General features: G+C 32.2%; 2 protein-coding genes and 1 pseudogene across 3 annotated transcripts; 2 read left to right on the top strand and 1 right to left on the bottom strand.

The window, feature by feature from the left end:
- The first annotated feature begins 16,967 nt into the window (after positions 1 to 16,967).
- LOC128279302 (mechanosensitive ion channel protein 1, mitochondrial-like) lies at positions 16,968 to 18,399 on the top strand. Its single transcript, XM_053022939.1, has 4 exons — positions 16,968 to 17,548; positions 17,594 to 17,780; positions 17,909 to 18,137; positions 18,338 to 18,399. The coding sequence occupies exons 1-4, from the start codon at positions 16,968 to 16,970 to the stop codon at positions 18,397 to 18,399; spliced, it is 1,059 nt and encodes a 352-aa protein (XP_052878899.1).
- Positions 18,400 to 20,342: 1,943 nt separating this feature from the next.
- Positions 20,343 to 22,424, top strand: LOC108477555 (mechanosensitive ion channel protein 1, mitochondrial-like). Of its 2 annotated transcripts, none has more exons than XM_053023569.1 (5): positions 20,343 to 20,390; positions 20,899 to 21,006; positions 21,168 to 21,389; positions 21,670 to 21,772; positions 21,897 to 22,424. In XM_053023569.1, exons 1-5 carry the CDS (start codon positions 20,349 to 20,351, stop codon positions 21,953 to 21,955), a joined length of 534 nt encoding a protein of 177 aa, XP_052879529.1. In that variant the 5' UTR covers positions 20,343 to 20,348; the 3' UTR covers positions 21,956 to 22,424. The 2 variants fall into 2 exon arrangements, with proteins under 2 accessions (XP_052879529.1, XP_052879528.1); XM_053023568.1 differs by having other exon boundaries at positions 20,346 to 20,506.
- Positions 22,425 to 22,640: 216 nt separating this feature from the next.
- Positions 22,641 to 24,023, bottom strand: LOC108477556 (putative UDP-rhamnose:rhamnosyltransferase 1; annotated as a pseudogene).

Raw genomic sequence — 24,023 nt, 5'->3', positions numbered from 1 at the left:
TTTGATGAAATTAAGTTGATATTTTGAGAGTTTATAGATTTTCAAGTATAGTTCATGTTGAATAAAATAGTGAATTAAGGGTTTAATTGAGTAAATTTCAAGCTAGAATTGATAATAGGATCAAATTGTAAAGTAAGTTATAAGTTTTATGTTGTAAGGACTAAATTGATGAAATTTTGAAATTAGGAAAGTATGCTGGAAATTTAATATTTAAATGAGAGTATGGATGAAATTTGAATAGAAATAAAGTATGAATTAAGATAGAAAAGTAAGTGAATTTAGTTAGAATTAAATTGAAATTAAAGTAAATCAACATTTTGTACTAAGACTATTTTGGACAGCAGCAGTAGTCTAAGTTTGAAAAATCACCAAAAATTGTAGAAATTGAATTAGAGGATGAATAAAATATGAAATTAAATATTATTGAGTCTAGTTTCTTATAGAAGAAACGATATAAGCAATTGAATTGTAAATTATGAGATATAATGAATTTTGTGAGACAAGGTCAGAATGAATTCGGGTTCCCTATTCTGACTTTGGAAAATCACCAAAATTGAATAAAAATAATTAGAGGCTTAAAGTTATATGTTTAGAATCCCTAATGAGTCTATTTTCATTAGAAATCAATAAGAATGTTATCCGAGTTCTGTACTGTGAGATAATTAATTTTTAGTGAAGAAGGGACGAAACTATCGACGGCAGAATAGGGGTGAATTTAAAGAATAAACTGTACTTAATGGCTAAACCAAAATTCTGAAAATTTTATTGTAAGAAGATTTGTGAGTCTAGTTTCAGGAAAAATTAGCGGATCTTAATTTAGAATTCTATAACTCAAGATATGAATTAGTAATGCATTAATGATTATGAATTGTATTAATTTCGTAGTCAATGTGGTACCGTAAATCTCGGCTAAGAAAGGACAAGACAAAGTCAACGGGAGTTAGCTCGAAAATTACGGTTTGTATTTCTATAATCCGAACCTAATACTTAATTGTTGAATTTATTTCTTAATATGTATATTAAGTGTTTTGAAGTAAGAATTATTGTGTTTTGCAAATGAAATGGATTGATATAGTATGTGATGAAATTATTGAATTTATATTGATTGAATTGGCGTATATATATATAGATATTGTAACATTCTGAAATAGGGCCTAAACGGAACAGTGGTTGCGAAACCACAAATTCAGGGTAAAAAAAATAAAATAAAAAATATTTTATTATTATTTTGAGGTTCATGGTATGATTACATGATTGTGTGAAAATTTCGTGATAAAATTCTATGCATAAAGTGATTAAATTGAGGTTAGGGACTAAATCGAATAATTTGCAAAACTTGCATTCTAGAAGTTTTAGTATGAAATTATTTTGGAATATTAATTAGGAGATCTTAAATGGTAATTTGACCAATTTTAAGTTCATGGACAAAATTAGGACATGGAAGGAATTTTTGAAAGTTTAGTAAGGAGGGCATTTTGGTCATTTGGTTATTAACATTAATAAAAGGTAAAAAGATGATAAAATTGTATCATCTTCTTCAAGTTACCAGCAGAACCTTACCTCTCTCCATAGCTGGGGTTTCTTCAACTTTCAAGCTTCATAGTAAGTGATTCCAAGCCCGCTTTTAATGATCTTTACGTTTTTGAAGTTAGGTAGCTCGATAAAGCTTATGCTAGCAATAATTTAAGTTAGAATCAAATTTGGAAAAATACCCATAGGTGAAATTTGTGTATTTTGATGTTTTATGATGGAATATGAGGTTTTAAATTATGTTAGACAACTTGTGCTACTTGGTTTTAAGTAAAAGCGAGTAAAAAGGCTTAATCGGTAAAAATACCTAATAGTCATAAGTACATGTTAGTGTGTGAATTTGATGTTGCCATAGAAGGAAAAATGATCAGCATGTCATAAAACATAAGAAAATAGGATGAAGTTTAATTTACGAGCCTTGGGGCAAAAGTGCAAATATGTGAAAGTTTAGGGGCAAAATGTAATTTTGCCAAAATTTGAGTAAAAGGTTGTTTTGATAAATGTTGATATTAAATAAGCTAAATTTGCTATTATAGATTAAGAAGAGTGAAATTCGAGAGTAGATCGGGGAAAAGAAAAAGTAAAGGACTAAATTGTAAAGTTTAGTCACATTTTGTATCGAGGTAAGTTTACAGTAAATAAATACAATATTCTTTTATTTTACATTATTATTGTCAATTTCCAGCATTTATATATTATGTTATGAAAATATTTAAAGTCGAAATTTAAGGTGAAGTGACAGAGGAAAAGTGTTAGAAAGCCCCGGTTGAACCCTAAGAATGTTAGGATATTAGGGTTGATGTGACGTAACGAAATGAGCCATGTAAGTCCATATTAGAAATATGGCTTTGGAGACAGGATTGAGCCATGTAAGTCCATATTATATATGGCATTGGAGACAGGAATAATTCATGTAAGTCCATGTCAAAGACATGGCATTGGCGAGATATTGATAGACAGAGCGACCCTAGTATCCTTAGTATTCCGAGTGGTTCAACGGGTCAGGATACGAGTTAAATTACAGTGAATTAACAACAAAGGAAAAGTAGATTATAGTTATGAAAAAGGAAAGGTCAGGTAAGAAAGAAGGTAAGGGAATAAAGAAGAAGATAGAAATTGAGAAGTAAAGAAATTTATGATGTTAGATGATATTATGCATAATTATCCATTATGTTGAATGTTGTGATTTATTTGCTTGTAAGCTTACTAAGCCTAGTGCTTAATCTCTTTATTTTCTTCTTGTTATAGTACTTATCTAGTCACTCGGGGATCGAAGGAAATGTCGGAGGCCGATCACACTATCAAAGAAATAACTTCGGTATAACTAGACGTTTTGTTTTGGGTATGGCATGTATAGAAACTTAGCTACTTTTGGTATAATATGAATAATGAATGATGTGTAAATACTTGCTAGTGATTAGCTAAGAAAATAGCTGATGATATACATGTTTATTAATATGTATGATTGAATGATGATTATCACATGAAAATTATGAAAATGTGAAAGTAACCTAAAAACAGATTCAAGTAACAGAAATGATGTAACTTTGAAAAATCACTAAAATTGTAGAAACATAGTTTGAAGATGAATAATATGTGAAATTAAAGCTTATTATGTATATTTTCTTATGGAATAAGCAAAATAGGTAAAAGTATTATATTTTATGATATATCTGAGTTTTAGTGAAACAGGGTCAGAGCGATTTCTGGATCCCTGTTTCAACTTTGGAAATTCACCATAAATTGTACAAAACTAATTAGAAGGTATAATTTATATGGTTAGAATTCTTGTTGAATCTAGTTTTGAGAGAAACAAACTACTTAGTCATATGAATTTTGTACAGGAAGAAAAATGGTTCGTAGTAAGAAGAGGTCAGTGCAGTCGAGTTTTGAAACAGGGGAAACTTTAACTAATAAACTGTACTAATTGGATAAGTCAAAAATTATAGAAAAAAATTAGTAGATATATATATGAGTATAGTTTCATGAAAAATTTACGGATCTTAATTTCGAGTTTTGAAACTCGAGAAATGAATTTTTAAGTAACCATGACGCAGAAAAACAGTTTATTCCGAAAATTAAAATAAGTGATTTAGAGTTGTTTAAAAGGTAAGATAAGTTTAGTAACACCTCAAGCTTGACTCGGTGATGGTTTCAGGCGTGGGGCGTTACAGATATATATATTGAATATTGAATATATATTGATTATTTGAATTGAATTGAAATATAAATTGTTTGAAAATTTTAAATATGAGATTTGTGATATTTGGATATTTGTTATTGAAAAGTGAATTGAATTGTATTGGATTACGAATTTATGTGATTAATTAAAATGTGTATTGATTGAAAAAATTGAAAGTGAATTGAATACCCTATTAACAGATGATCGGGCTGAGTCGGATATAGTTGGCATGCCATAGGATTGGAAGTGTTCAGGATTCTTCGACCTCGAGTCGATGAGGCCTTGGGTGTCACTATATTTCTTCGGATAGATTCGATGAGGTATGGGTACCAACTTTACTTGGCTAGGCCGATGAGACACGGTGTCAAATATTGCTTGAACTATCCGATGAGGCCTTGGGTTCCATATCGGTGTGTTTGGTTGGATCCGTATCCGCCAAGGTCCGAGTCTTGTTAATAGGGGTAAATAAGTGAAAAGATAAGTCGAGTGAATTTGATTGATTGAGCTATTGGAATGAAATGAGAAATTGAATTGAGAATTGAAATTGAGATATGAGATTGAAAACATGAACCAAAAGGTTCATGAAATGAGTGAAGTTCAAATGGATGATGATTGATGTTAGAATGAATTAAAATGGTATATTGTTAAGAAGTAAAGTGTGAAAACAAGTGAATTGTGAATATATTGTATAGAATTTATACGGTAAGTAAATGAAAAGAATTGAACAAATATGTTATTGTGATTGTTATATGACTTGTATAGAATTTATATGGTAAGTAATTGAAATTTTATCTATAAAACAAATAAATGAATACTTATAATTGTTATTGTGATTTTAAGTTTAATTGTTATATTATTAAGTGTTCGGATTATGGAAATACCACTTGAGTATACCATACTCACTACGGTTTGTTTCCGCGCACAGGTTTAATAAAGATAGAACGTTGAATCAGCATCCCGATTCGATCCCGAATTCATTAAGGTAAAGTGTGTTAATTATTGGTAATGGCATGTACCTAGGATGTTTTATGAGAGTCATTTAGGTTGTAGATGTACTCATGAAATGAGTAAATTATGGTTGGCAACGGTATGTAGTATGAATTTTGAAATTTACTAAAAATTCGTAGTGATTCTAAATTAGTCCCGAATTGAATTTACTGTTCATATTGGACCGCGAGGGCCCATTAAAGGGACGACATCTTAAAACTAGGATGTGTGTAAATATTTACTTTAATTAATGACCGAAATTGGACCGTACTGACTGGTAATGTCTCGTAACCCTGTTCCGATGACGGTATAGGGTTAGGGGGCGTTACACGATATGACCAATTAAACCTCATCGAAGAAAAACATTTAAAGGCAATTTTTCACGGACAGATGTACCAGAAGAGAATGATCGCAGCCCATGACAAAAAAGTACGACCAAGAGAATTCTACGAAGGAGAACTCGTGCTGAGAAAGATTCTCCCAATACAAAAGGACCTGCGAGGAAAATGGGCACCAAATTGGAAGGACCATACGTCGTAAAAAAAGCATTCTCGGGCAGAGCTTTGATTCTCACTGAAATGGATTGGAAGGAATTACCGAATCCAGTGAACTCAGATGCTGTGAAGAAATATTATGCTTGAAAAAAGAAAATCAAGATGAAAACCCGAAAGGGGCATCTTAAAAAAAAAAAGGATCAAGGTGAAAACCCGAAAAGGGCGTCTTGATTAACACAAAAGATTAGGATGAAAACTCGAAAGGGCGTTCTAACGAAGCAAACACTGGGCTTAAAAAAGCAAGGCGTTTTGAACGGTGGGTCAAACAGTGAGACTACAGTATGTGAAGCATTTTTGAAAGCTCGAAATCTTCTTCGCAAGAAGCCATGCTCGAAAAGATTCTTGATTGAAGAACGTAGAAGAGTTCATGTGTTGAATATCTAGAGCATTTGTAGCCGTTGAATGCGATCCCTTTCCTCTTTATGATACCTTTGTTGAATGCGATCCCCTTCCTCTTTATGATACCTTTTACTGTTCTTGGTTAACTTTCTTTGTTTGTTACCTTTGAAATAAATGAATGTGAGGTATCCTTTTGTTCCTACCTGACCATTTTCATGCATCTAATTATGTGGTTTATTTACATGATAAATAGTGAAATGACATACTCTAAACAAAAGTAATGTTAAGCATTACTTGGATGAAAATTTGACAAATACAAGAGCCTCAAAGCAAGGATAAAGTTCAACCAGGGGCAAAAGAGCGATATCTGAGAAACACAGATTACTCGTGAAACTTGTAGACGGGTACAAAGCATGAAGAGAAAGTCAGGAGTCAAAGCAATGAACGCAGATCATCAAAAATCGTGACGAAAAGACATACAACAAACATGCCTAGGGCGCATAGCATAATCATGTAGGCATAAAAGCATTTAAGACAAACATGTGCATATCATGATAACATCATGCATGTCATATACAGGTACTCTAATATAGTAAGAAAATGTGATGATAGCCGTACTGAATCAAAGGAAAAGACACTTGAGTTCCACCAGATGACAAGTTTTGGTATTTTGATGTTCTTATTTTTCAAAATTCAACTCATATTGCGAGAAATGAGTTGAGCCTCAGGATACGCTGAGGTATTTTTAATTTCTGTTTTTCAATTTATATTTTTCAAAAATCAACTCATATTGCGAGAAGTGAGTTGAGCCTCAGGGCACGCTGAGGAATTTTCATTTTTGCTTTTCAATCTCTATTTTCAAAAATCAACTCATATTGCAAGGTGAGTTGAGCCTTGGCTCACATGCTGAGGCATTTTCAGTTTTTATTTATACTTTTCAAAAATCAACTCATATTGTGAGAGATGAGTTGAACCTCGGGCCACATGCCGAGGTATTTTCAAAATTCTATTTTTCAATTTCTGTTTCTTCCAAAAATCAACTCATATTGCGAGAGGTGAGTTGAGCCTCAGGTCATAAGCTGAGGTAATATCAATTTCTGTTTTTCAATTTCTGCTTTTCAAAAATCAACTCACATTGCGAGAGGTGAGTTGAGCCTTGGCTCACGTGCTGAGCTACTTTCAATTTCTATTTTCAAAAATCAACTCATATTGCGAGAGGTGAGTTGAGCCTCAGGTCATAAGCTAGGGTAATTTCAATTTCTGTTTTTCAATTTCTGTTTTTCAATTTCTGCTTTTCAAAAATCAACTCACATTGTGAGAGGTGAGTTGAGCCTTGGCTCACGTGCTGAGCTACTTTCAATTTCTATTTTCAAAAATCAACTTATATTGCAAGAGGTGAGTTGAGCCTCAGGACACGTTGAGGTATTTTCAATTTCTGTTTTTCAATTTATATATTTCAAAAATCAACTCATATTGCGAGAGGTGAGTTGAGCCTCAGGGCACGCTGCAGTATTTTCAAAATCTGCTTGCCAAATTAAGTTTCAAAAACCAACTCACATTGCGAGAGGTGAGTTGAGCCTTGGCTCACGTGCTGAGTTTTTTTCAATTTCTGTTTTTAATGTTTGTTTTTTTAAGAGTCAATTCATATTGCGAGAAATGAGTTGAACTCAAGATCACATGCCAAGTAAAGAATAAAGATTGAAGCTGATTGAAGACACCAGATTTTGCATCCCTGAAGTTGCAGTGGAGCTGATCGAGGATACTAAATCTTGCCTTTCTAAAGTTACAGAAGAGAAGACCACAAACCTTATCTCACTGAAACGATAGAAGAGTAGATCAAAGCCACAAGTCTCATATAATTGAAGCTACATTGAAGTAGAGTGAAGCTACGAGGAATATATCAGAAGATGCAGCGGATTGAGCCAAAGCTACAAGATGCGATGGACTGGAAAAAGACTACTTGAACAAGAAGAGCACCAATGAAGTCAAGACTCGGCAAGACGGGGCAAAATTGGCCTTTCATTATATCTTTGCTCTATTCCCGTTACACGACAATGAGCAAAGAGGGGCAGCTGTTACAGGCCAATTTTGGGCCATTTATAAATTACCCAACCCAAATACAAACAATAACCTACCCTCAGCCCAACACTAACCTAAACCTATTAATCCCCTTAACCCACTTGAACCCAATTCAGAAGCCCACTAACCTAAACCAACCAAACCCACCTAAACTAAAACCAAAACCAAACCCACCTAAACTAAAACCAAACCCACTGAAACCCTAGCCCCATTGCAGCTCCCACTTGCCCACTTGTACCTACCCGTGTCCTATCCACCACCGGCCTCTACCACCACCAGCACCGGCCATACCCTGCAAGGCAAAAAGCACACGCAAACAGCAAATTCTAGGGAAACAAAACAATGTAAAAATGGCTATAAAGCAAAAAACACAATAATTGTAAATGATTCGGCAGTTTTTGAAAACAAAAAGAAATAAGAAAATCATCTCAAATCTAGAGCAATAATAGCAATTCCATCAGTATTTAGATACAAGGATAACATCAAAGCAAATCGATATATCAAAGGTTGAGGAATCAAAAGAAAAAAACCTAAGGTAATTTTTCATTTTAATTATTGTTTTATGCCATTTTTTACACATAAACACTAAAAAAACATTAAAAAAATACATAAAAAGATATAAAACAAATAAATATAAAAAAATAAAAAAAAATAAAAAAACTTACCTTTCATGGTGGTTTGTGGCGGCGACAGTTTCAAGAACCGGACCGGTGGCCAAGCCCATGGTGGATTTCCCCATCTCCCCTCTTCTCTCCTTCCTTCTTTTCTTTTTTTTTTCTTTCCCAGGTGCAAATGAATTTTTTTCAAAAAATTGTATCTTTTATAGAGGACCAAAACGGAGCGTTTTGGTCCCCTTGCTTAAACAAAACGGTGTTGTTTGGCCCGGGTCGGTCGACCGACCCGCTCAGTCGATCCGCGTGTTTTTTAGCGGAAGGGCAATTTGCGCATTTGACCCTTCTGCTTTTCTGAGATTTCACAATTAAGTCCTTATGATTTTGCAATTTGGCCCCATAATTTTCAGCGCCTTTCAATTTGGTCCCCACTGATACGCTGCATTTTGAGGGGAAGATAATATTGCTGTTTTGGTCCCTTCACGTCTCTCGCGTGTTCTAATAAGTCCTTTCTTTATTTTTTTTAAAATTAGCCCCTAACTTTGCTTTTATTTTGATTTTCATCCTTTTTTTTTACTTTTCCTTATTATTTTGTTTTAATTTCAATATTATTTATATTAATATATTTTATTAATGTTATTATTATATTTTTGGTATTCTATCACTATCATTTTACTTAATACTAACCTAATTATGTTATTTAGTATTATTAATGGTTTAATATCATTATTTTGTTAATATATTTATATATCACCTAGGCATTCATTAAATATATATATACATTTACGCATACATCCTAAAATTATATTACATACATTTGTTAATATGTATATATATTTTTTATCTACGTATATTATGTTTCTATTTTAATATATTATACATATAGTATTTATATATAGTACATATATATTATGTATGTGTTCTTAATATTATCATATATTTATTTTAAATATATCTTTATGTAATGTTGTCAATAATTGTCTTTCTATCACATTATTATCGGTGCTAATGTACATATGTATCATATATGCTTTTATACATAGTTTGTATATATTGTTAGTATTATTAGTTACATGTTTTATTCCATTTCATATATATATCTCCACTTTTCTTTTGTCATTGTTAATATTAACATGTGCTTATCTATATATCTTTATCGAATGTACGTGTATATTGGTACTTTTATTTTTATTGTTGTGTATGTATTGTAATACGATATGTATATTTTAAATCAATTGTATGTATTTTTCATGCTATTTCATGTATGTATTTTTATATAATCCTTATTATTGTTATTAATACTACTATGTATTTCATTATATATGTGTATATGTATATATAGTAGTTTTCATTATTTCATTTCAATATTTTGTATTATTTGTTTCTTTTTCTTTTATAATATTATTGGTGTATATATTTCCTATGTGCATACATTCTTCAATATTTATTTTATATATATGTAAATATTATATATATATTTTAGCATTACAAATTATATTTTTACTATTCTATATATATTTCAAATACTATATATAATATATCTTTAACATTATTACTACCTATATATATATATATATGTTATTTGGTTTACATATATCTTTTATTGTTGCTATTTTTACTATTATTAGTATATGTACATTATATACGTATATTGTATATGTTCATTTTAAATATGTTATATATATATATATGTATATATTATGTACCCATATTAGTATTATTATGTAAACCTTTTTCATTCCTATTTTACGTACATACTCTTAACATCATCACTATATATATTCATTGTTTCTATTTCATGTTTAATTCTAGTATTGCGCTTAATGTCGTATAAATCTCTATCATTTTAATATTATTATCACATTGATTATTTACTTCAATCTATACCTAGCTCTTTCATTCATTTATTTTTATTCCATATCGTTTTGCTTTGCATTACTTTGAAAGTCATATTCTTGTTTTCTAATTGATTTTAATAATCAAGGCAACATACCGATTTAACATCAAGTCATCGATTTCATCGCTATGTTGGGTGAACATCAATTGACTCGTATTAAAACGGTATGTCCTTCTAAAAAATCAAAAGATTAAAAATTCTCATGTTTCAATCGGATCACATCTAAGTGTTACATTGAACTTGCATTTTTGAAAATCAAGACAACACGTGTTTATAAGATACCAATTTTGGGTGTCGCGAGGGTGCTAATACCTTCCTCGCGCGTAAACGACTCCCGAACCCTAATTTTTATCTGGCTTTTGACGTAGACCTAAACTCGGCTTTCTTTTTTAAAAAAAGAAATCTAATAGGTGTCCGATCACACCTAAGAAAAAGAATCGGTGGCAACTCCCTTTTATTTCAAAATCAAACCTCGGTTTCTAAACTTTCAATCAAACACCCTAATTAGCGACCAAAGCTAAAATTTTTACGTCGCTCCAAACCTCTTAGAAGATATTTGTGAACTCACATAAACCGCTGAACAGAGAAATTTAGTTGAACCAACACTGTCACGAACTCCTATAATAATCATCTGATGGTAGAGAGCCATAATATAGACTAAAATAGTATCATTCCAGAGAAACCAAATCCTTCTAAAAAACCCAAAGCTTCTATCTTAAAAGAATTATCAAACCTTAGCTTACCAATGATCCCATCTGCTCGAAGACCACTTATCCGAGTCTTAAAAACACAAAAAAATATATGGATTAAACTCCCACCTATATTTAGCAACAATTTTATGGAACCGTAGATATCCCGTTCCTTGATAATTCCAAAAAATAATTTTTGTGTCCATAGCTAGTAACAATAAACCAAAGCATCAAAACATATCCATTAGTGATAAAAAAAATCATGAGGAAATAACCACATTACCTCCACAATCTGCATCTATCTTCTTATTGCACGAAGTCAAATGTTTATCACTGTTATCGTGTGTAACTATATTATCAATTACCCTAACAATTTCCTCCACAGCTACTCCTACCTCTACCATCTTATTCCCTGAATCATTCAACGCCCCATTTGGTCGTTTGCTCCATTGGAAACGTAGTTTAGAAGCTAAGGAAAATTTCGAGTTAATATCACCCAGACCGCGACTGCAAAAAATGAAATGCCTATTTTCCTTCCCTCTTGGCCCTTCTACATTAACACAAACTAAAGTCTGGACAACCTTATGTTTCGCATTATCCAACTTAGAACATTAACTTGCTCAAAATTGGTACCCAACAAACCATTATGATCTATACCCACCGACCTACTAGAGCCATTAGAAGACTTCAAAGCCTGTTGAGCCACCTTAAGCCCACTAACAATATCAATCCCCTTCCCTTTACTTTTACCTTTTCCATTACCCACTGAAACCCTATCTCCTATATCCCTAGCCACTACTTCATCCCTCCTCACACCTGGCTACGCATTTTGAGCCAAATCCATTAAATTTTCCAGCTGTCCATCAGTAATATCCCTTTGAATCTTGAGATCTCTTTCCAAATTCGGTGTATCAAAAGTGGCAAATCACGATCCACCCGCATCAACATTCCAACGACTTTCTTTTTGGCTATCTATTGAGTCCTTTCTCTTTCCTCGTTGTCTGCACTCCACCAACATCTACTGCGCAAAGCTTTCCTCCTCAACCGACTTCTGAACAGTAACTTCACCACATCCGGTTCCTACTGTTCAACTTTATCCACTGAGAAACTCGACTGGACCCCCCGACAAATCTCCGCACTATGACCATACAACCTGCAACTGAAGTATACATTAGGCAAACCTTCGTATTCCACCTTCTACAATCGTTCCTCAACTCTAATCTTCTAAATCAAGGGCCTCCTTAGATCAATATTCACAGCCATACGAGCAAACTTCTCTCTTTTTACCTGCATAGTATTCATATCAATTTTAACCACTAGGCCAATAAGTTGTCTTATCGCCTTGAGAAGGCATTTCGAGTAAAAGCAATTCTAATAACCCAGGTAACCTGATCCAAACCACTTGGCTATCAATCACATCCCTATCAGTGGAAAAGGAGGGAGTCAATGGTTGAACATATAAGTAGTGCCCATAAATCACCTATGCTCCACCCATAACCACACTTTCTAGATCCACCTTGTCAAGAAAACGAACAAGGTAAAAACTCTTCTCTAAATCCATAAGTTGAAAGAGATTTTTAGGTTTCCACAACATTTGCACCTTGTTAAGGAGCGTATTGAACCCAATTTTTCTCCCAAGCAACTTAATCACTAAAGAGGTCTCCATTTTCTTCTCTATAAAACTGTGAACACGATCAGAAAAATTAACTGATGGGATCCCATCCACCATCTCCGTCGTAAAGTCTCCGACTTGCAGCTAAAATTCAGCCTCCATTCAAGCATGCTCAGACAAGTTAACGCATCCACCTATTAGCGTCTCCTTGTAATAAAACCTCAAATTTGATTTTGTAGTACTATTTGACCATTTCTATCTACCGTAGGATCCTCTGACTCTGGGAGTTGATCCACATGCCTTCTAACCTTCTTCGTGGCCCGGCCAATTCCACTATTCGACCTCGACGAATTCGAGCCAATCGCAAACTCCACGGGCAACCAAGTTTCAGACAGGGAGTTTTTTTTTTTAAAGCTCCTACTTTGATGTTAAATAATAATGTAACTTTAATGGCTCCTATTATTAAAAATAAAATTAATAGTATTATCAATTTAAATCTATTGACGATACTATAAAAATATATAAATTAAATTATACCAAAATTAAAATAAAATATAAAAACTAAACTAAACTTTAGTTACTGAGTTAAATATAAATTCACAATGGATAAGATTCTTAAAATTAGAAATTTAAAACTATATAAAAAATTAATAAAGACTTAATAATGTTTTGCTTTATAATCTTTGTGAATCAAAGAAGATAAATATAGCTTTATAAACTAAATTATGTATTGAAGGTTGCTAAGATAATATTTCAAAAATATATAATTAATAATTTTTATAAAAGATTAATATAATAATCTATAATTATTAATAAAAAGTAAATACATGAATGCACGGTAATTGTTATGATTTGAGGCTTTGACAAGTGTTTTTTTTTTTACAGGTTGGTAAATAAGAAAAATAAGGAGAATGTGAGGGAAAAGAAGAAATGATAAAAACTATATTTGTGTTATTTTTAAGTTAATCATTCTATATTTTAAATATATGGTGTTGATTTTATTTTTCAGGTTACATTTTAAGGTTTTTCATGTTAATGTTATTACTTTTTATTTTTATTTTGGAAATTTATTACATAAAAATGAAATAAGAAACAAATAGGGAATATATTCTTTGTATGACCCTAAAAATACTTAGTAGTAGACCTGGGGATGACAAAAAAAGAAATTTCAATAGGTTTTCACTTAAACAAGGAGTGGGGTTTTTCCGGAATCGGATTTTGGGAGGGTGGGTTTTGATCGGTTTGGATTTAGGAAAATTGTCTCTGCTCAAAATCCCCTTATATAATATTATTTTAAAATATATAATAATAAAATTTATATTAATATTTGCTCTAGTATATTTTTTTTAATACAATGTCTACTTTTATCTTATAATCACTCACAATCTTAAATTAGAGGAAACATGCACTTAAGCATGTTCAAGCTTACGTCTTATTAATTGTTGTAATAACAACAACAATATAAATTAATAGTATTGTTGAAAAATGAAAAATAAAATTCTATTTTGATCTAAAAAACTATGACATATCGAGTCGGAGTCAAGCAAAGCTTTAATTTTTCAGATCATTTTTATAATAAGTAATTAATATTTAATTTTAAATTGAGTTGGGATCGAGTTATGTTAAGGGTTTACCAAGTTGATGTAAGGGTGAAGGGCAAAAACAGTCTCTCCCTATCTAGTAGTTATTACTAAATAAATCTACTCATAGACCAAATCATGACTTCACTTAAAAAAATTAAAGTTTAGATTAATTTTTGACTTTACTAGTTAACCCATTTTACTAATTACATATTAAATATATATTTTTAAATTAAATTCAAATAAGATTAAAGCATGAAAATTGTTGCACAAACTTGACCTAAAGTGATCTTGGACCACCCGATACATGAATAGCTGTACTTGAAAATTTCAAAAATTTAAGTGCTACACTGAAAAAGGTGAAACCACCATTTTCCCAATGAACTCTTGCTTTAACACTTTATTGGAGGAAAATGTGTTGACAATAATGATTATGCTACAAAAGGAAGAACTTGATTTTTTATGAAAAACAACTAGTAAGTGAATTGTGTTGATGCCAATCATTAAGTCTTGACTATTAGCATTACCTACAAACTTATACCAAGATTTTTAATGTTTTAACTAAAAAATTTGGTATATTTCTTTTTCAAAGTGAACAATAGAAATTTCTAAAAAAATGCATCGAATAGTGCAACATAGGAGGAAGAATATGTGGGGAAATACAATGTTTCATTTTTTTTTATGGGATGGGTCAGGTTGGAATTAAATTTAAGTATAATATAAATATGATTTATATTTGTCTAAGTCTGTGTAATCCAACACAAAATATAGACTTAAATTTTGTCAAAACTAACTAATATTTGTAAATAACTAATCTAAACTCATTTTAAGCTCATCCATTTTATTCTTAATTTTTTCAAGTATTTATGTTATTTAATGATTTTATATATTTTTATTTGTTAAAAAATTATATATAGGTAACTCAACAATTTTTAATGTTATATTATAATATTATCTATCACTATAGATTTAATTTTTATATGTTATAAATTATATAATATAATACATTAGATAATTAGAAAATGGGTCGAGCCAAGTTGGGCTCGGCCTTGATTGTTGAGTTTAAGCTCAACTCATATTTTAAATGAACTTAAATTTTTATTTGCTTGGATTTTTTCTTGTTTAAATCATTTTATATTTTGAGTGGATTTTCGAATTTGAATGAGTAAACCAACCATTAATAGATCATATTATAATATTGGTGCCAAAATTACCTAACCCACGTTGTATGATCGACGTTGGATCTATTTCATGTTGCTCAATTTTATAGTGAATAATAATATGTATAAAAAGAAAAAAAATGACTTTTCATGGCCTATCATTTATTTTTTCAGATAGCATTGGTGGCGATGGGATTAATTATTTTGGTTACAACAAAAAAATAAAATTAAAAAAAAAAGAAAAGAGAAAGGAAGGAAGGCCTTGTAATTTTATGAGTTAGTGTAATTTTTGGCCCCTAACCATAGTAGTTAAGTCTATTTTGGTATGAGTATTTTTTTGTCTCATCTATATTTGAACTTGAAATTCGTAAAAATGTGATGATATAGCACAATATTATGATATGATGTCATCACACTTTTATGAAATTCAAGTTTAGATACTAGAGTAGGAAAAGCCACCAAGTTTAAATATCAAAATGGATAAAAAAATGTATTCATCAAAATGGACCTAGTTGCTTAGTGTAGAGATAAAAAATTATATTAATCCATTTATAGGCATAACGTTAAATTTAACATTCAATATTTATATTTTCTATCAATTTGACTTTTATTCTTTTTTTAGTTAAATTTAGTTGTTAATATTTCAAAAGAGTTGAATCATTTTTTAATGGAAATGTTGACTAAAATATTAAATTTTTATTGATTTTGGTGTGTTAACTCACTACATAATCCATGTATACTTTATATTGATATAATATTATTTATCTTGTATATCACGATAGCAAATAATATAAAATTACAAAAATATCCAAAACATAAAATAAAATAAAATTCAAAAAATAGTATGAATTAAACATTAATTGTCATATGAGCTATTGTATTTAAAAATTTAACCTTTTAATTATCAATTTCGTTAAAAGACTATAATTTAACTTTTTTTAAGATTAATTATTAAATATAATTTTTTTTAAAGATCGAAAGGCTAAATTTAACTATCAACAAAAATGTAAACATCGAAAGGTAAGCGGATTTATAAATGACACATTGAATAGGCAAGGTATGATATATTTCAACCCTTAGATCGTTATACTTATAATCCATCACAACGTCAGACGAACATAAAACATGTATGATAACGGGATTACACACATTTTCATGAGCTAAACAAGTCCCTGACAAGCCTCCGTTTTCGCCCTCCATTGATCTTTTGTTCTTCTTTGGAAGCTTCACCTCAAAGATACCCTCAATGGCTACCGTCAAAGGTTAGTGAAGTTTTTTATAGCTTTTATTACTTTATTATTGATTCCTTATAATAATCTCCATGTTTCGTTTGGTTGCTGAGAAAATGCAAGAAAAAAAAAAATCTAATCGCTTAGAAATTTGAGTTACTTTAGGTCCTTTATGCATATGAATTTGAATTACTTATCGCCTCAAACCAACTGAACTGAAATCTACTCGCGGAAACCGTTAGTTCTAACTCTTTTTTTTTTTTTTTTGTTAATTCGTATTTTTATTATTGAAATTGTATTAACTGTATCTAAATTTATTCCAATGTTCAATTCTGCACAAATGTTCTTGATCATGAAATTGTGATTGACGTTTTTGAATTTAGCTTTGATAATAATTCGTTGAAGATTTTGTTATTTGCAGATTGAGAATTGTTTCTGGATTCAGTTTGTTATTCAAATTTTGTAGATGTTCACTTTTTTGGACAATGTGAGTAACTCTCAGTTGCTTTGTTGCTGTAATGATTGGAATTAAGCTTTCAAGACTGAGGTTATTTTCTAATTCCCTATATTCCTCTTCAAAATCGTCATCGGCTTTATACAATTCATTAATGAAGCCTACAGGAATTGCTTATAAAAACTATGTCAGACCATCTTATGGTTCTGTGAATGGTTTCTATAACAAAACAAAACTTCGTTGTGCTGCAAAGTTTATGAATATTTGTAGTAAAGTTGCGGTCTGTTATCACAAATCCAATCCCATGTCTGCTTTATTCTCGACTTCATCAAATTTGCCTTTCCGGAGTGTGTTTCCTTTTGTTTTGATAAGCCCAGTGTTGATACATCAATCGCAGTCATTGTCTTTCAGTAGCAAGGTAGATAAGGTTTCAGCTGCTTCTGGTGGAGCGGAAGTAGATGTTAGTAAAAGTGATGGTATTGGTAGTGGTTGGGGTGATAAAGTCAAAGATGCTTGGCATAGTGCTGCGGATACAATAGGTTATACCGGGCAGAAGGCTAAAGAAGTCTCCAATGAATTGAAGCCTCATGTTAATCAGTTGCTTGATACTCATCCGTATCTTAAGGATGTGGTTCTTCCTGTTGGGTTTACTTTGACTCTCACCATATGAGCTTGGGTGGTCTTGCCTAGGCTTTTGAGAAGATTTCATGAGTATGCGATACAAACTTCAATCCTGCCATCTGGAAGAATGCTTGGGGATCAAGTGCCATATGATAAAAGCTTGTGGGGAGCTTTGGAGGATCCAGTGAGATATGTAATTACCTTCATGGCAATCTCTCAAATGTCAGTGGTTCTGGATTTCTATGTTCAACTCTTTGTATCCATTTGTTCATATGTTTCTACATTTTTTTGGGGGTCTATGAATAATGAATAAAGATACCTGGACTTGCAGTTGCATGATGGTGCATGGCACCGAGTACTGTTCCATCACAATACATTGTGCAGGCATGGAGGGGTGCAGCTGTCCTTTCATTTGTCTGGTTTTTGCATCGTTGGAAAACTAACGTACTTGGTTGTGCACTGGCTGCTAAGACTTTAGCAGCGCTTGATAGGGAGAAGTTGTTAACTATAGACAGGTTTTCATCCGTCGGTCTATTTGTTATTGGGATTATGGCTTTAGCAGAGGCATCTGGCGTAGCTGTGCAATCTATTCTGACAGTTGGTGGCGTAGGAGGTAGGTTTTTCTGTAAAATGCATATGTTCTCATTTGTTTCAGTCCATTTTAACAATAAGATCATTCAATTGGTTAAGTTTACAGTACAAAACGCCAGTGCTTTTATCTGTGCTAACCCAAATAAGACTTTTTCTTTTAGTGTTTTTCTTATCATCAATCTTTGTTGTTAGAAAGATTTTTAACAATATGCAATGGTTTAGGAAATGCTAATTTTATGTGCTTTATTGCCAAAATAGAAAGGCGCCAAATTGCTGTTTCTTGAATCTTCATATTTGTAGAAATAGTATGCGTCACTCGTTTATCATCTTCAAAGTAATCATATAACTAATTCAATCTAGTTGTCGAAACTATTTTTTGAAAAATGGGGATTGATTTTAGTTTTTGAAAAGAAAACGAAAATTGAGAGTCGCCACCAATCACTTTTTATTGAGGTGTGATCGGGTCACCTCGTAATTTGATTATTTTAATAAAATATTTTGTATTATTAAAAAATTGACTTTGATCTACGAAATTCGAGAAAACGGGTTCGGGAGTCAGTTACGTACGAGGAAGGATTAGCACCCTCGTAATGCCCAAAATTGGTACCAAATTACCAAATTGATTAATTAACGTCTTAATGTCGAAAGTTAAAAAGATTTTAAAATAAGTTTTAAAATACGATCCCTTCTTATGAATATTTGGATAACTTGAAATTGATATTAAGATTCTCTTGTTTCGAAGAAATAAAATATCACATCCAACACGTAGGACACGACATTTCAAACCTTCGATACCAAAATCATCTCATAATTTCCAAAACTTATGAATTGAAATTTTAAAAAGGATATTCGGTCATTCGGTCAAATGATAAATCGAAACCCAGCACGTAGGGCGCGATCTCTCGAGTTTCTAAACACGAAATATTACCTTTAACTTTGAATATTTAAAAGGTTATTCGGTTAATTGGGTCAAACGAAAAAATCAAAATCCAGCACATTAGGGCACGATCTCTCGAATTTCCAAACACGGAATATTGCCTTATTTCAAAAATTTTATTTTTGCATATTTGGGCAAGAATTGATGTAATCTTTAGAATGGTATACAAATAAAATGTTATACTAATTAGTGGCAATAATGTAAGCATACTAATAAGCAATCCATGATACATATCACTTTAATTCCAATATTAACAGTCAAAGGAAAATAGAATAATTCATAAAATAAATAATAACAATGGTAACGACAATAACACTAGTGACAAAATATGTCCACGAAATGACAATACCGATTTTGAAATATAATAAGGATAAAGAAATAATAAGGATAAAAATAAACGTAAGGAAAATAATTTATAAAAATATTGAAAGTAAAGAATCAAATCAAAAGATAAATAGAATTAAAAGTATAATTTGTAATAAAACATAGGTAAATAAATAAATAATAATAATAATAATAATAATAATAATAATAATAATAATAGGTAGTGTAAATAATTCAGCTTCCTTTAAATATATATGTATATATATAAAAGATAATAAATGGATAAAGGAATAAAGTAATAATGACAGATGATGAAGTGACAACCATAACAAAATTATAAATAAAATAATTAAATGAAAACAAAACAAAATTTAAAGAGGAACGAAAGGACAATAAACAAATGGACACAAGGATTATAATAAAATACGAATGTATAATATATATATATATATATATATATATATATATATATGAACAGGTAAACGAACGAGCAAATAAATAAAATCAAAGTATAATGAACATATAAACAAGTAAATAAATAAATAAATAAATAAATTAATTAAAATAAAAGATAGACTGAAATTAAAATGAAATGTAAAATCTTAAATAGTAGTAAAATAAGTGATTGAACAGTATATAAATAGGAAAATGAATGAATAGTAAAATAAAAAAAGAATAATGAATAACTAAACTTGTAAATAAGTTAATTGAAAAATAAATGAATTAAAAAAATAAGAGGGCTCAATTATAATTTAAATAAAATTAAGAAGGCAAATTCGAATAAATAAATAACAAAAGGGGTTAAAATATAAATAATAAAATAATTAAAATAGGCTCAAGGACTAAAATGGAATGCGCGACAAGAAACGGGGATTAAATGGGAAAATATCCCAGACCCTACTGGATGCGCTGTATCTTGGCAAATCAAAGGTAACACAAATGAACGTGTATTTTTCTTTTAGTGAAGGAAAAATGCTTTCTTTCTTTCCGTGTGAAAGGATCCACTCAGCTTTTGTAATAGTTACAGTCTACAAAGACAAAAATAGTTTTTTCTTTATTTCTAAATGTATCTGATGAACCCTGTATTTCATCCTAGATTGTTAAGAACTGACCTCTTAGAAAATTGCATGGTTGGATGTTGTACTTAATAATTTATTATTCTTGCTGGCTAATTCTGAGTTGTCTGTTTGAATCAGTTATCATCTTTCAACTTAGCCTGAACTGGCTCTTTCCCTCCTAATTCCACTATTTACCGACTCTTAATTTAATTCTCTGAAGTTAATTGGGGTTTATTTGATACATGCTTCATGATATATGAGGTCATGGGTAATTCTGACCTTTGCGGAGATGTCAGTTATTTATTTCATCATATCGGGAACTCTGTCATATAACCTGAATGCCCTTTGTTTTGGTGGTAGCCAGATAAATTTTGATTTCCACTTGTGATTTTTAAAAGTTTTAGTTTGTTCTTTTATTTATTTTTCTTTTCTGCAGGATTGCTAATAAATTGTTCTTACTGCAGGCAGGATCTGTAAAAGTTCAGGTGGTTGAAATGGGACTGGCAAGCACAACAGTACTTAACTCTGAGAGATTTCCGGATCTAGTTCCGAACTCACTTTTCTCCAGTCAGGTTGGTATTTTTCTTTTTCATTTCTTTTGTTGAAAGAGAAGAAATCCTTGTTTTCAACTCATCAACTCTTATGAGCGTATGCTTATTTGTTTACTTACACACAGCAGTCGTACTAGAAAGGCCAAAATTATCATTGTATTGTTTACTACGTAAAATTTCAGGTTATTGTAAACAAGTCACGTGCTCGATGGCGTGCAGTGGTGACCAAAATTCCCTTGCAAATTGAAGATCTGGACAAGGTTCCCGAGATATCAAATGAGATCAAGAGCATGCTGAAATCAAACTCAAAAGTTTTCTTGGGAAAGGAGGTCCCTTACTGTTTCCTGTCTCATGTAGAAGGTTCTTATGCAGAACTAACTGTTGGATGCAATCTCAGACATATGGTAACCTCTCATCCTCAGTACTTTTCAGATGCATCTTGTATGAGCTTGGTCTACCTAATTGATCTCAACTCTTTTTTTTTTTTGATCTTTGGTTTGCCTTGACCTAACCTTCAACCTCGACTTATTAACATTGTTTTCGCATTCTGTGATTTTGTTGCGATTTGCTAATGCTGGATATTTGTTGGGATCATCTCTGAAATTCATCATTTTAAGCCTGACTTCTGTTTACCTTTTCTCATTTCACTGATATCTACATTGCTGTTTTGATATGCAATTATAGAGCAAAGATGAATTGTACTCTACACACCAAGATATTCTTCTGCAGTCTGTCCGGAATATCAAGAAGCATGCTACATTGGGCAGCACATTCCAATGTCCTATAGGTCAGTGATGCTAAGAGAATGAGATCTTTTGCGCCCAAGTTGCAATTTATGCGGTTAGACGTTTTCCGCAACTTGAATATATCTTGAGATACAAATCGTGTTTGGTGATTTCGGGTTTTTGCAGATTTCGGGTTTTTGCAGTGTTGTGGGACTGGAGGGTTGCCATTTTACATGGATTCATGATATCTTGAGATACAAATCATGTTTGGTGATTTCGTGTTTTTGCATTGTTGTGGGACTGGAGGGTCGCCATTTTACATGGATTGATGAAGAAATGGGTATGACTAGAGGTGTTCATGGACCGAGCTGAGTCGTAGTTCCAAAAAATTCTTTACCCGAGCACGGTGTGTTTATGGCCCTCCAAAGGCCTATTTTACTGTTTAAAAACAATGTTTTTATTTAATTTAATTATAAAAATATATAAATACTAATATAAAATTAATTTTTATATTTTTATAATTTATAAACCGTAAAACTGACAGTCTCTAAGGTTGACCATGAACGCCTCTAGGTATGATTTGGTAAAGGATTTTCTTTGCATATATATTGTTTTGGTAGACAATAGGACGCCGTAGGACTAGAAACCACAATTCTAAATCATGTGAACTAATATTTTATACATCGCCAATTTAGTTGAAAATGTTTTTCAAGAAAGAAACTCTAGTAGTGTGTTGTACTGATCAGGGCAACTATGAATTTGGTGTCGTTTAATTTCAAGCCATTGCAGTCATTGAAAATGGTGATATAACATGGGACAACATATAGGGCAAGTCAAATTATTAAAGTGGACATTGAAATAAAACGGAAGGTACCTAACATTTTGTCCGAAATAAATAACTTAGCATATCCTTCATTCCTCCATTTTTGTTTAATTTGCAGCTCCATTTTCCTTCAGGTACTCCACAAATCTATTGAAGTAACTGTCATGCAGGTCTCGGTTCCCGAAAAGTTGAGCTGCTTCCCTAGTTTGGATTCTTAGTTTCTCTCCTTCTGCAGACACCATTGCAAGTCTCAGAGCTTTAGCTATGTCATCCCTGCTAAACGATCCGTCTTCACTTCTCTCTATCTCTACACCCAAACCCTTGTCTAATAGAAGCCTTGCATTCAATGGTTGGTCTATCACAAAAGGTAGCACCACGAGAGAGTGTCCGAACTGCATTGTTTCGATAATCGAGCTCCACCCGGTGTGAAACATAAAGCCCCCTATTGAAGAGTGTCCTACTATCTCTAGCTGCGGTGCCCAACCGAAGCAGACTATCCCTCTCCCTCGCGTACGCTCTTGAAAATCACAAGGCAACGTATCGAGTTCATTGAAAGCCCAGTGGGGTTTCCTTAGTGCCCATAAAAACGGTAACCCCGATAGTTCTACCCCATATGCTATCTTATGTGTCTGTTCTTTGCGTAGCTTGCACTCGCTCCCGAACCCTACAAACACAACCGAGTTAGGCTTTTGAACATCGAGCCACCTAAAAATTTCATCGGTTTGTCTTCCTTGGGGTTTCTCCGGTAGTAGCAAACCAATGGGAAACACTGGTTTGCTGCCATTACCGGTTATCTTCTCGAATGCATTTAAGTACTCAGCTTCATATTCAGGGCAAGTACGAAACGCAACAGCTTTAGATGCCTGTAAAATTTTGTGAACCCTGTCAGCATCCGATATCCCGGAAGCATTCTCCCCACGAAACCCTTCGTGCATGGCAGTAGCTAAGGATTTAGGATAACGCAATGGAGAAGAAAAACCAAACCACTCAGGCAGTGACATCAAACTTTCCGGGGATGGCCTCGTCAACGCCTGATTCACAAAGAAACTATAAACTGAAGCCGAAAAAACCGAGAAAATAACGAGAGGGATATGTTGTTCTTGAGCTATTTCCACCATTCAATGAGGCATCATATCGATGAAAATCCAATCTGGCTTTTGATCTATGACGAATTGCTTCACCGGTTGTCGAAGCAGATCATATGCAATCTTCAGGTACTGGATTTTCTTGAAAGGTATATTGACAGTCGCCTCACAACCTTCGGGCAGCTGTTGCTCATCGTCTAAGTTTGGCAATGGAAAGGCCACTAAGTCTAAAAGGGTTGCTATGTTTGATGAAACATTGGGCAGTCTTTTAATGTTTCCAGGGGTTGATATGAAGGAGACCTTGATACCAGCTGTGGCTAATTGTAAAGCGAGTTGAAATAAGGTTATAAGGTGACCAAAAGCTGACCATGGAACCATCACTATATGCAAATATGTAGTAGCCAT

Source organism: Gossypium arboreum, chromosome 12 (genome assembly GCF_025698485.1).
Source record: "Gossypium arboreum isolate Shixiya-1 chromosome 12, ASM2569848v2, whole genome shotgun sequence".
Classification (NCBI taxonomy): domain Eukaryota; kingdom Viridiplantae; phylum Streptophyta; class Magnoliopsida; order Malvales; family Malvaceae; genus Gossypium; species Gossypium arboreum.
Note: the sequence above shows the minus strand (reverse complement) of the source record. Positions and strands in the feature narration are given on the sequence as shown.